The sequence below is a fragment of the Nansenia antarctica genome (genome assembly GCF_963989245.1).
Source record: "Nansenia antarctica genome assembly, chromosome: 18".
NCBI lineage: Eukaryota > Metazoa > Chordata > Actinopteri > Argentiniformes > Microstomatidae > Nansenia > Nansenia antarctica.
Genome location: NC_137691.1, coordinates 5,628,688 through 5,642,248, shown reverse-complemented (window position 1 = coordinate 5,642,248; position 13,561 = coordinate 5,628,688). Strand labels below are relative to the sequence as shown.

Genomic DNA, 13,561 nt, shown 5'->3' with positions numbered 1-13,561 from the left:
TGACAAAACGGCTTTGTGGCATGGTCAGTGAGCTTGTAGGGAAACCTGCAGGCTACAATTATAGAAGAGCGGCCTTGTCCAACCATTGTGTTTGTGTTTTAGGCTGTCACAAGACCTTTAAGTGAATCTTTACAAACAATTTGGAGGCTGCAGTCTTCATAGCAATATTCTCTCCTGGTCAGACCAATGGTGCGTTCTCAAAACATTTTCCATATAGGCAAATTTGTCTAGAAAGACAAACTTTTATCAACTTACATTTTCAAACTAATCGAAACGTATAGGCCTATTTATTATAGTTGCAACAAAGGACATCACTAAGTGATTTTGAACTCATGCAGCCTATACCTCAGAGGCGAGCCATCGCTATCTGCACCAAAATAGCAACTCCACCTTGTACTCTTCCTTGCTCTATACATCTTTAAAACCAAATGATGATTGCTCCCATTTTAACCAGATATAACAATGCTGTTTAGCCGGCCCGCCTGTGCCTATAGCCTGTCCTCCACGTTGTTCACAGCTAAACACACCGATGTAGGAGGCTGCAAGCGATGGACCATGATCCTGAACCTGAAAATGACAGATACATTGTCTGTGTTTTTATTTTATTTTATTATAACGAGGCAAAATAGATACAAAATTAACCCGTATAGTGTAAGCCAAAATGCGAAAACAAGTTGCCGCGAACAGGCAGAAACAACCATACGAGAGCCGGGTGAAATGATTGTAATGTTTCTCCTGGAAAAACGCAACACGAACGCATTGAAGGATAACGTTTTTTTTTTTTCAACTAACTGGTGCAACAACAGGCAATAACACGAAACAACTTTCCTGTCCTGAGCCTCCATATCTCTTCATATAACCCTAACCCAAGAAAGATTTAGCCTGAGGTGTACTAAACAGAACATACTAAATTGCTCTAAGGAGCGGAGGCCAAAAACAAACAATAGCCTGCACCTGGACTATTCACAAGCCCTCGCTTGTATTAGTTAAAGGGAGACAAATCAGCTATTTGACCAAATCCGCATGCCTAATGGTTTATATTATAGGCAAATATACTGACGTAAGACTGCAGGAGTTGCGTTAAAGGGTGCACTGCTTCATTCATGTTTCTTCCAAATTTCTCGCTCTACTTATTTTGCTAAAGACTTGAGAGGCTCGGCAAACCGCAATCCGCAATCCAATTCATGGATGCAATGACTAACCGTCCATGATATTGAAATGATAGTCTTAAACCAATTACAAAGCTACAGGCCTAGGCCTACGTTTTTCTTTACAAAGACAATTGCATACAAACAATGAAGTAAACATCATCATATTTCGGGTTATGATAAGATAAGAGTAAGATGAATTGGGATGACCATTGAACATGAATCCCATGCACATTGTGCCTGCAGTTATGCCTATATACTCAATTACTGATAGGCCTATACTTAACGTACGTACTTATCAACTGATATGTCTATTCAAGTGTCTTGAAAGCTGATTTTTAGACCATGACCGCATCTGTGATGAAGAATGATATTCAGGCAATAGGCCTACATTTTCCAGTATCTTGATTGATTTAGTCCATGCACGTTTTTCCAGTGATACTGGCTATCTGTGTGGCACTCGGAATGAATGTTGATATCATTGGGATTGTGTCTGGACAATTAAAAATGTCTCCTGACTATCACATGACAACAATCTTATACGATGTTGATCAGCCGCGTACATCGTTTTCTTGGGGAATCTTTTGTCATCACTTCCTCCTTACCTGTCAATTAATATATGGTTATTTATTAACTGTCAGGTAAGGACGAACTGATGATTAACTATTTTCAAGATGCCTTTGATTGAGCTTACGTATGTAAGAAATCACTGACGGTGTAAACATAATCTTCGAGTCACCGGGGACACAGATCTACATGAGTCAAGCTATAAACAGCTATACAAACACATAGACACAGAACAAAAAATGAATGGATAGACGCTCTCTATAGAAGTAGCATGGCTTGATCAACAAGACAGACAGACGACATTGTTAATGAAATCACAAAACATATAATTAACCTGGTTTGGTCGTTATATCTCTTTATTTATGAAACACGTTTCCATTGAGTTTAAACACCACATCACAGTTCAAATACTGCACAAAATAAAGTAATAAACGGCTTACAAAGGGAGTGCACAGCCCGAATGCAATAAGACCTAACTCACTATACAAACCAAATGATAAAAGATTGTGCATTAATATGCAATACTTTGTAATATTCTTATATTGATTACAATCATTCCAGTTGCATGACAGAGACATATCCTTCACTGACAAAATGAACAAAATATGAGAACCATAAAATATATCAATTTACAACCCCTGTCACACGAGAGAACGATAATTAAATAATAAATGGCACTGTATTGACAATAGCAGCCATACCATTGGGATCAAACTATAGCCGTACAATTTCATTGAATTGTGTGAGCTTATGGAGTCTTGAAGCGTCCTACACCTGGAAATGTATGGTCACTTAGTGAAATCCCCAAATACTATTATTAATAGCTTACTTTATCAGTGGCAAAAGTCCGTAATTAAATCGTACAATAGCAGTACGGCATAGTTCAACTATCAGTATAGTTTTCGATGTTCCACTAGACTAAAAATCACCATTCATTTCCACCATCGGCCACCAGTCAATCTTATATTTTTGTCATCGAGTGTTGGGAGTGACATATTATTATTTTTTGTCCAGATAGGAGATTGTCCAGATAGGAAAGTGATGTGAAAGTGATTTCTGACAATAGATAAATATCGAGCGCATTTGTGATTTAAAAAAAAGTATTTGGGTTGCCATGTAGGATAGATGGGGCTGGATCAGGTGGCATGCACGTGAGCGCTTGGTTTAGATTTACAAACGAATTTCTTCTCCTTTACCCGTCGGTTCTGGAACCAGATGGTGACCTGGCGCTCGGAGAGGTTAGTGGTGGCTGATATTCGTCGCCTCTTGTCTTTGGTGATGAACTTGCTGGCGGCATATTCTTTCTCTAGCTCCTTCAATTGCATCTTGGTGTACGGAACTCTTTTCTTGCGACCTCTTCGGTAGCTACTGACCTCTGGTTGCAAAGGGACGACATCTAAAGGGCATAAAACACACGTTGAAAGGAAAGCCAAGAACTGTGATAGTATTGACAACAAAGATTGATTGACAATTCTGTTCCAAGTTCCCAATATGACTGGATACCCGTAGTAACTTTATTAGTAACAATATTTGATTGAAAACAATATATTAATTAATTAACACAATATTGTTAGAGATAGCCTACTTACAGCGTAATTAATTGCATGCGTGTATGTCCTCCAAGAACGAGTTAATAGAACATAAAACGATTAGGCTACCCTATAACACTGGACATCATATGATATACTGAATAGCATTTAGCAGTGAGAACACAATAGGTAAGAATATTACGCTTTGAACACTCTGACAAGCTTCTGATGCACAAAATTAGGATATAGGCCTATTCGTCGTCTTCGTAGGCATATATACGCTTTATTGATTCCCAAAAGGAACATTGATTCGTCACGAGCACCAGTTAAAAGGTAGCCACAAGGTAGCCACAAGGTAGACACAATTATAAAATATGAAGACATGCACCTCAACAATAAGAGAAATATACTATGAAAGTTGTAGGCTTGTCAATAGCCTCTAGGCCTATAGGCTATCTGAGAAAAAAAGTAGGACAAAAACAGATTAAATCTTAAGAAACCATACTGGCGTAAAACTGAACTTCCGAATCTTTCTGTGGAACTTTTGGGCATATTAACCTATTGCTGAGGCAACATGGGCATATGTAGCGCATTAGCCGCATGGAGTGGGTAAATCATCAAATCATGTGTTTTTGACCGTAGCCTTATTGGTAAACATCTGTTATAGGTCTACCTTATTCCAGGCTGCAGCATGAAGGACACTTATCACCTATAAGGCTGAACTGCAGCTGCAATTGCTGTAATAAACGCTTTAGGCCTATAATGACAGTTCACGCGCCCCAGTCCCGTCACGAGGGTGGGACGGGCACACCACTTCAAGGGATTGTTGGTAAACAATTCCATGACCTTTACCGGGCTTTATTTCAGCGTGTTTGAGGGTATAGGCTATATGACAAGGATGATATAAAGGAATGAGGTCATAAACAACATGAGGAGGGTCTGATTGGACAATTAACATCGAGGACAATAAATAGAAAACTACTGTAAATCTACTGACGATCTAAAATGGAGATTGTAAAAAAAAAAAAAAAGTCTTCAATGACACCTTTTGCTACTGTGGTCAAACCAGATAGGCTATGTGGCGTGGGTCAAACAGACTCGAAGTGTCATACGTGTCAACTGTTAACAAGATTGTGAATGATAAGCCAATCAATTCAGGAATCCAGAGGCTATTCTTAACAAGATGCAACGCGATACCAGTATTCAGAATTAGAATGTGCTATTCAATAGGGGCAATCGACCTACATGTCTGACTGCTGTTTATATAAACGCAAGTGTCACCACGTAACTTACGCGAGAGGTCAGAGGGTCAATTCATTCGAACTAACTCAATTCAAACTCTGGATTGGAAATTAATTATTTGATTAAACGCGCGCATGCACACAAGCAAACAGAGACACACACACACACACACACACACACACACACACACACACACACACACACTCGTGCACATGCATGCACGCACGCATACACACACACACACACACACACACAGACACACACACACACACACACACACACACACACACACACACACACACACACACACACACAGACACAGACACAGACACAGACACAGACACAGACACAGACACACAGACACACAGACACACACACACACACACACACACACACACACACACACACACACACACACACACATTCTTTAAATAATATGATAATGGTTTGTCTCAAAATCATCAATTTTATGGGGTGGTTTAGCAGACACAAATTAAACTAGCCCTGCTCCCTCACACTTTCAATGGAAATTCTACAATGTCTTCAATTCTCAATATTTGTCCGGGAAACCACCCGTATATGAATTATATTATATTATATGGCCTAATAATATTTGGCAGACTTGGAACGGACGATTATGTGCGTCGTGCACTAGCCAGACAAATGTGGATGTGAATTCAACAAAATGACCATGCTGAAAATTGCACACAGATTAAACGTAAATGCGTAAAATGATCTTGGCGAGCTCAAACGCTCCACTCCCTTTTGTGATTGAACTGTTATCATTGAACTGTTATTCAACTGTCAAAACAACGGACTGTCCAGCTCCAATTCATACAGACACGCGTCTTTGCGGGTAGGACTCCGAAAATACTGTTTGGTTTTCGTTTTATAATTTATTCTACATTCAATATCGATATGAGGCTGAATATACAGTAATGGCAACTCCATATTTTGGCAATGTTGATATGTCAGTGCTGGTTGGCCTGTCCGGACCTTAATGAACTGATGAACATAAACAAACACGCACCTGGTTGTTTGCTATTCTACATTATGATCACACACACCACACGGATCCCTTCAATTATTTATCCAAGAAATACAAAGTATACAGACTTAAATGTATATAGGTCTACATTTATTAATATGATTTATGAGCAACAAAAAAGCAAAAATTTCAGAAAACATAAGCGCACACACACGCACACGCACACGCACACAGACACACACACACACACGCACACGCACACACACACACACACACACACACACACACACACACACACACACACACACACACACACACACACACACACACACACACACGTTTTCACGTATATAAGACAAAATCAGTGACCCAATAATATGAAATTATTCTTACAAGCAGTACCATAACTTTTCATCAAAGTAGTGGAAATGGTTTCCATACCTGGGAATGGCGACTTCCAGAGATGTGTTGACTGTGTTTGCTCTTTAGAACAGTACACCTGTCCATCCCAGCCGTTAGATAAAGCCCAGTGCTGGTAGCCATCCATGGGAATCAAAGTCTCATGTCGCGGCTCCGGGTGCGCGCTGATACCGGGTAACTCCAGGTAGCCCGGGACAGTCTGGTAAGAGCTGGCAAAACTGGGGTAAAAGGCGTACTCCTTGGCCCGGCTCGACAGCTCTTCCGTGGGCAACGCCGCGCTGGGCTCCGGGTACTTCTCCGCGGGGTGGTAAGAGCACGGCTTCTGTTGCAAGTTGACGTTGTGCGAGTGCGACAAGCGACACCCGTAGTAAGGGCTTCCGAACGGGTAGCCATAACCCAACGGGGCGCTGGAGGACGTCTGGGGCGCGGGGCACTGTCGCCCCGTCCCGTCCTGGGATGGTATGTCCGAATACACAGACCCTTGGTGGGAACCTAAGCCGCCGGAGTGTCGTCCCAACGCCGAGGCATGCGATATCAGTTCCCTGCAGTGGGTCGCGGGACAATTCCCACTTAGTCCCTCCATGGATTGGTTTTTATTCTGATTATTTTCATTCGGGCTTTTTTCATATACGTACATCAAGGTGTCCGCCCAGCGTGGATGCAGAACCAGCGAAGTCGTCATATCACGGGTTGCCGATGGTTTTTAAAAGTCGACTACTCCAAGACGGACACCTCATCTCCCCATTTTTTTTACGCCTGCGCATGCGCACCAAGCGCTGTGCCCAAGTGTCCAGTTGATTATTGAGACCGTGGCACCCACCGACACGTGACACCGTAACAAGACCAACACGAGGGCGTGTTGTGGGTGGAGGTGGGGGGGGACTCATCCCCTTTAAACAGCCTTTGGTGTCTGTTTCTTGATTGCAATTTGAAGTACAGCGGGTATTCTCATTGGCTATGGGTTATCAGAGCCAAGTATCCTTAAAGGGAACGTCAAATATCCACAGAAGGAAGACTTCCACAATCGTCAGATTTTACAAAACGGAAACTTATGTTATCTGACTGAATCAAATAACGTTGATCATATCGCCATACAAGTGATATTGTTTAGATACGTGTGAGGATATTGGATTCTTGGTAAGGTATAAAACTAAACTTGTCGGACGTCTTCGGGCTATCTAACCATTGCCTATGTTAATAGGCTGAAGCTTATAGTTTATTTTTTGTTAACAAATGTCAGCAGCTCAGAATTATCAAGAATTCCAATGTCAGCAGATAAAGTGTAACCCTGTGCCGACCAGTGGAAAATGCACAAATTCATTGTCGATGCGCATATTATAACAACGTCAAACGGATTGGAGTCCTTATCATTTTAGGCTTCTACAAATTATTCGAATTGTATAGTGCGCCTTATTGTAGATGAATGAAGAACATTCGGCAAATGAACATTCAATTATAACGCTGAATAGGCTCCCTTGGGCATTTTGATATAGCTTCATCTTTATATAGCCTACGACTAACATATTTTGTTGTTAACATACAGCATATGTGTGAACTATATTTGCAGTGTATAGGCTAATTCATACCAACGGTTGGTGCTATAACAACAATTAGCATGTTTACCATTCTCAACGAATTGACAATTCCTACAATGGCAATCATTTATTAAGAAAATAACAATGTATATAATAAGAGGCTATAATAAATGTAAATCTCTCCCCATTAGGCCTATGGCTGAGAGAAACTTACTTTGTTCGAATACTTAGTAAAATCAGGCTATTTACGGTGTTTTGTTGAGACAAGTGACATTTGATCTGTGAAATTTGGATCTACGAACAGAATTAGTGATACAATTTAGTTCAAACTATGAAAATGTAAAGAATTTAGACTCGCCTGTTAATCGGCCCATGCGTTTTAACTGAACTATGTCCTGAAATAATAGACAAGAACAAGCAAAGGCTTGCGCATGTACTCTAGCCATACAACATATTCAATTTGCAACAGCCAAAGCATAAATTCCTTAATTAGTATATCTTGGAATGTTTGTAATAGACTATTAAAGGCACACAAAACATGATCATTCGGTTTGCGCATCAATAGCCAATAATGTATTTTGCAAAGCTATAATACGTCAATAATGATTGCACATACAGAAGTTGAATTAATCTAAAACATTCAATAGCTACATTGGTCAAACGATTATAGGCTACATCCCTTATGGCCATGAACAACAAGGCAAGAGCAATATTGAAACAAACCTTTGAGGTTTAAGGGATTAAGGAATAAAATCCTCCGTGCACATTCCATCAACTCTTCTGGCAGTCAGGATGTAGGAACTCATATCGCAAATATTGACCATTCATTCAAATGCAGCAACAAGGAAGTCCAAGGTCAAGGTAGGGAACGCAGACAAACACGCTCGTAATAAGTCTAGACAGACAAGAATGAACTTCACACTTGCATTGTCGAGTTTACGTGCAAACTCGCTGCAATTAGTGCTATCAATGGCGCTGTATAGTTCAAAAGACAAAATCTGCATGGAAGGAATAGTTGGACTTGCCATATGTAGGCCTATACGTTGAACCGAGCAAAACAAAAACCAAGCCGACACAGATAAAGGACATTGTCGAGACTATCACACCACATTGTATAACAATAAACAGATAACCATTTACATAAAACATTTCAATTCAGTCAATGTAATAGGCCCGACATATAGCAAAAGTAGATATAGAACATTTTGGAAGGAAAGCACCAGAAACACAACGGCCAACATTATAAGATGCTTTATCTATGACGATCACATGAAGACAGTTGATGTATAGCTTTTAAAACACAATACCTGAAAGGGAATTGGATTCCATAGGGTGGCCAAATACAAAAAATGAAAAAAAGGAAACATCGAGAAAGCTACAGACACTTGGAAAAGTATAGCCATATGTTAATGTCAACACGTGTTTTGGAAATATATAATCAAGACATGTTTATGAAGTTTTCAACCCAACACTCAACCTATAGCCACAATCCTGACTTTTTTTAGTCATGCAAACATCTGGTTTGCTTGTTTCAGACGGATAGGGAAAATGTAACTCATAGGAACGCATCAGTGGTCAAATTCATACGTTGTGGATGCGAGGACTGACATGGTCGTTTTAAAAAGCGTGTTTGTTAACAGGCAATGGAGTACAAACATTATTATACTTTGGGGTAGGCCTATTAATGAAGAAACACAGTCGTACTACTATGCTGTATGCCAAAAAACAATGGCTATAACATTACTTGAAATTACCATTGAAAACAACCCAAACAATTTTGAAGATTGTACCTAGAAAATAACATTTTACGACTACAGACAAAGCTTTTCAAATGTGGGAATTTAACAGTTTGAGTTGCCGCTTAAAAATTCTTGCCTAGCATCAAGTGTCCTCAAGATACTTCGTAATTGTAAAAAGCGTATCCTCCCAGACAAATACAATATTCCTACAACCGTCGAGCCGAAACATTACGTCGCTTGGGTTGATATTTGGGTTGTTTGTCATGTTTTGGTCGGGAAAAGGAATGTTTTCATCAAATTAATTTAATTTAAACGTTTAGGCTGTTTATCTTTCATAGAGAAAAGATGATATAGGCATTTATTCATGCAATTCATCATTATAACGGTATCATTTTCCTGTTATGTTCTCCATCTTGTAAACCTATTTAGCTATTTTGATCCACTATACTAGACTGATATTCATAACATTACGCAGTTATGATAGAGCTTGCTTCCTTGTTTAGAGATGTTATGAAAATTAGCGTCAGTCTTCCAAGACTGGTATGCATAATAAAGAATCATTAACATTCGCATTTTATTTTGTATGTTTTATTTGTTTTCGTGTTGTAGCTGCACTCGCACCCCTCATATGGGCTTGTGTGTTTGTTCATTAAGTCCAAGACAGCGCTTTCACGCTGATTCAAAGTGGCGAAGACGGAATGACATGCACGTAAGATTCATTCCACATTAGGCTACAAGTGCAAAATAAACACGTCCAAATTCTCTCATGCATAGGGAGATGCTTTAGGCTGGACTCTAACCTGTATCATACAAATAACAATCATTAGTATTGAATGATAGCAGAATGAGCCTATCTGAATAGCCTCTTTTTTGTATTAGAATCCTGGATCAGAACTTTATTAAATATAACCATGGCCTACACGATCGACTCCTGAACCATGCAGTGGTTCAATGCATTTGTTCAATTCAATTCAATTCAATTCAATTCAATCCAATCCAATCCAATCCAATTCAATTCAATTCAATTCAATTCAACTCAACTCAACTCAACTCAACTCAACTCAATTCAATTCAATTCAAGTTCAATTCAAGGGATTTGCCACCGAGTAAGAGGCCTGTGCATCATATCATATCTTAAAGTATGGTTCTATCCTAAAAGAGTGAAGTTATTGCTCCTAAAAAGACCCGTAGACCATATTGAGTCTTATTTAGCAATAACATGCTAAAATGAGCTTTTGAACCAGTGAAGTTGCTCGGATAAAGGCACTTCCTCCTGGAACACCAGGAAAGCCGTAAAACTGAGTGACAGTCAAATTGGACACCAGGTATCCCATCCCTATACCTCCTGGTCAGATTCTTGATATCTTTTCCCTAATAAGATGGGACTTTCAATGAAGTTATAATGGTAATGCTCTACAAGCAATAGGCCATACGTCCACGAATAGCCTATATTTACTTGCAAAACAATAACGTGGACTTGAAATACTCCGTAGGTTATTTCGTCAAATTGCGCCCCATTATACATCCTTTCAATGAAGAGTATCCTACTAACGCCATGTTGAAAACTAATGATTATTCCCCGTTTTCCTACTATTATTCTGAACTCCTACACGCACAAATAAGTGACTTTTCTGAATTCTTCGGGCCATGTTTCCAGCCTTTACCGAGTAAGATGGTTTGATTTTTCCAGAGGCTTTCATTAACTTACTCTCACTTCTGAATGTGCCATGTCCACACCTGAAACCCATGGACACGGTGAAGCAGCTCATTTTGAATAAGGCTCGTATGGATACGCAAGTCTCCCGTTCAGCATCTACGGGCCGTTGTGGTAGGCCTATATCCGTCATTTAACTGAATATAGCCTAACCAAATCCATCATACTTCGAGTGTGCGACAGTGTTGTCGAATTCCGTTAGCATATCATTACAAAAAAATATAGGCCGTCTTTGATAAATGAATAGCATATTCCTTCTGAATGTGAATATAACATGTGGTGTATATATAGGCATATAATCAGAGATTACAGGTGCCCATTGTAGTTGTGATAGGTCTGCAGGCCTAACCTTATAGTTCCATCCAAATTCGAGGTTTCAACGTCCAAAGGCAGCTTAGAACTTGCATCAACGGCCGCACGTTGAATGCATATAGCCTAATGGCATTAGCAGTAAATGTTAGTAGTTAGTTAGTAACAACATGTGCAAAAATTTGCACAAATACATAGGAACATTCTTAAAACTTCATTAATATGAGACCCATATGAAATAAACAAGGCAGTTATAGAAGCGCACCCTAATCTGAGTAAATGCGTGAATATTGTAGATTTCAATTTGCGCACATGTTCTATTTGCGTGGTAGATTTGCCACAAATAGCATATGAATGTCATCATGAACACAGACAAAGACATTGTTGGTTGTTTATGACCAAATAAGGCGCATTTCTCAAATTATATCGTTGCCACATTTTTATGCTATAGCCTATTATGTAAATTACTGTTGTATGTGGGTAAAAGTTACTGACCTAAAGCAATTAAAACATGCCAATACATTTCAATCTCAGTCCATTTGGGGTGGTTTCGTTTTTAACATCTTGGCATCAAAATGCAAATGGTTGGACTCCAATAGACCTGTCACATCAGAAGAAGTCCAAGTTCAAGTTAAAGGAGACGTCCACTGCCTCCGTCCAGACGGCTACACAAAAGTCCTCCATGCCTTTTTAATTAGGCCTCCATGTGCACTACTCCATCTGACCCGGATTCTTCCATGAAAACGTTTTCCTATAGCTACTAAGTGTTTCGGTTGAGGAACTGCGACCATAATGGCCAAACTGTTGTTACATACTGATGTTGTTGTTTTGGGGTCTCTGTTGTGCTCTTGGTGGACGACGTTAGGACATCTCTTTGTTGGACAAGGTAACCACACAGCTTCAATTACACGATATAGGTTGACATCTGTGGTCTCCATATAGTATTGGTGCAGAAGTAGAAGTATAGCTGCATGGATTAAGTTGCTAAGTAAATTAGCTGTTACTATACTAACCAATTACTTTGAATACTGGAATATGATAAAAAACTAGAAAAATAACCACTTATGTCCCATGCAGCACCTCATAATTGTAATACTAATAATGTTGAACGTTTCTAGATTTGTTTAACCTAACATATCTTATCAGGTATCACTTGCACCATAATACATCACTTCAAAGCTCATTTGGAAAACAACACTATGAACTACCATCAGCTATAAAATGCACCTGTGGAGATACAGTGAGATAACAGGTCCTACCATTTAATGCCATTTAGAAGTAGCCTACTTTAATGTAAAGGCAGATAAAACAAAACAACATATTTTAGGGTTATATCATTACAAGCCATGTCAACATTAAGGTGATATAAAACGTTTCCTAAGGGGTATGATATGGTAAGAGAGCCACTGATTTAAGCCTGTGGAAAGTTACAGATTTAATAAAAACGCGAGGACACATTTGTTTAAGTGGCTGAGCTTTTGCCCAGAGCAACACTCATAGCCTGCAATGGAAGCTTGTTAAAGTTTTAAAAGTAGGCTTAGGGTTATTTTTTAGGAGCCGCTAAGGGAAGTTTATGTCAGGGATATAGTTTGTCTCAAAGAAAAAGAAGTAGTGCTGTTAATCCAAGTGTGTCAATTGATCTCTCTAACAAGAGAAGAAACCATTCTGTCAAACTTTTTGTAAATAAAGAAGCCTATTCAACACAAAACAGATCAAACACTTATGAAAAGAGGATGTATTCTGGCATGATATAACTGGGTTTATTTGTGTGTGTGTGTGTGTGTGTGTGTGTGTGTGTGTGTGTGTGTGTTTGAGAGAGAGAGAGAGAGAGAGAGAGAGAGAGATAGAGAGAGAGAGAGAGAGATATGAGATAATGGGATAATTGGAGAAAAGTCCAACTCTTCTAGTAAACCAGATGAGATGAAGCCTGCGATTACTCAATTACCAACACCCAAAATCAGATGAGTGGCTGACTATAGGGTCTGATATATGATGTGAGCACATGCTCCTTGGTAACCAATGTGACCACAAGGTAAAAATCTTTAAAAAGCCTAATTGCAAGTGCTCTTGCTATAAACACACCTTCACAGGGTATATTCAGTCCATTCGTCCCCCTTAGACCCTTATTCTCTGTAACGCTATCTCTCAATTAGCCCATTCATAACCAAGAGATGTATAGGCTACATGAAAAATCAATGATACATGTCAGATTATGACAGAACTGAGAAGTAAATATAAGATATCCGTGGAGGAGGAGCAATGGGATCCATCTTAAGTAAGGGAGAGGCCATTTTAGGGGAGAGAGAAAACAGGGGAGGCATTGGTCCATATGGGATGGAGAGCGGAAACAGGCTCATTTTAGGGGTGTAG

At 39.5% G+C, this 13,561-nt stretch overlaps 1 protein-coding gene across 1 annotated transcript; it reads right to left on the bottom strand.

The window, feature by feature from the left end:
- Positions 1-2,851: 2,851 nt before the first annotated feature.
- Positions 2,852-6,576, bottom strand: LOC308173676 (homeobox protein Hox-C13a-like; the record flags this gene model as incomplete). Its single annotated transcript, XM_080548718.1, has 2 exons — positions 2,852-3,111; positions 5,916-6,576. 2 exons carry the CDS (start codon positions 6,574-6,576, stop codon positions 2,852-2,854), a joined length of 921 nt encoding a protein of 306 aa, XP_080404844.1.
- Between the last annotated feature and the right edge of the window lie 6,985 nt (positions 6,577-13,561).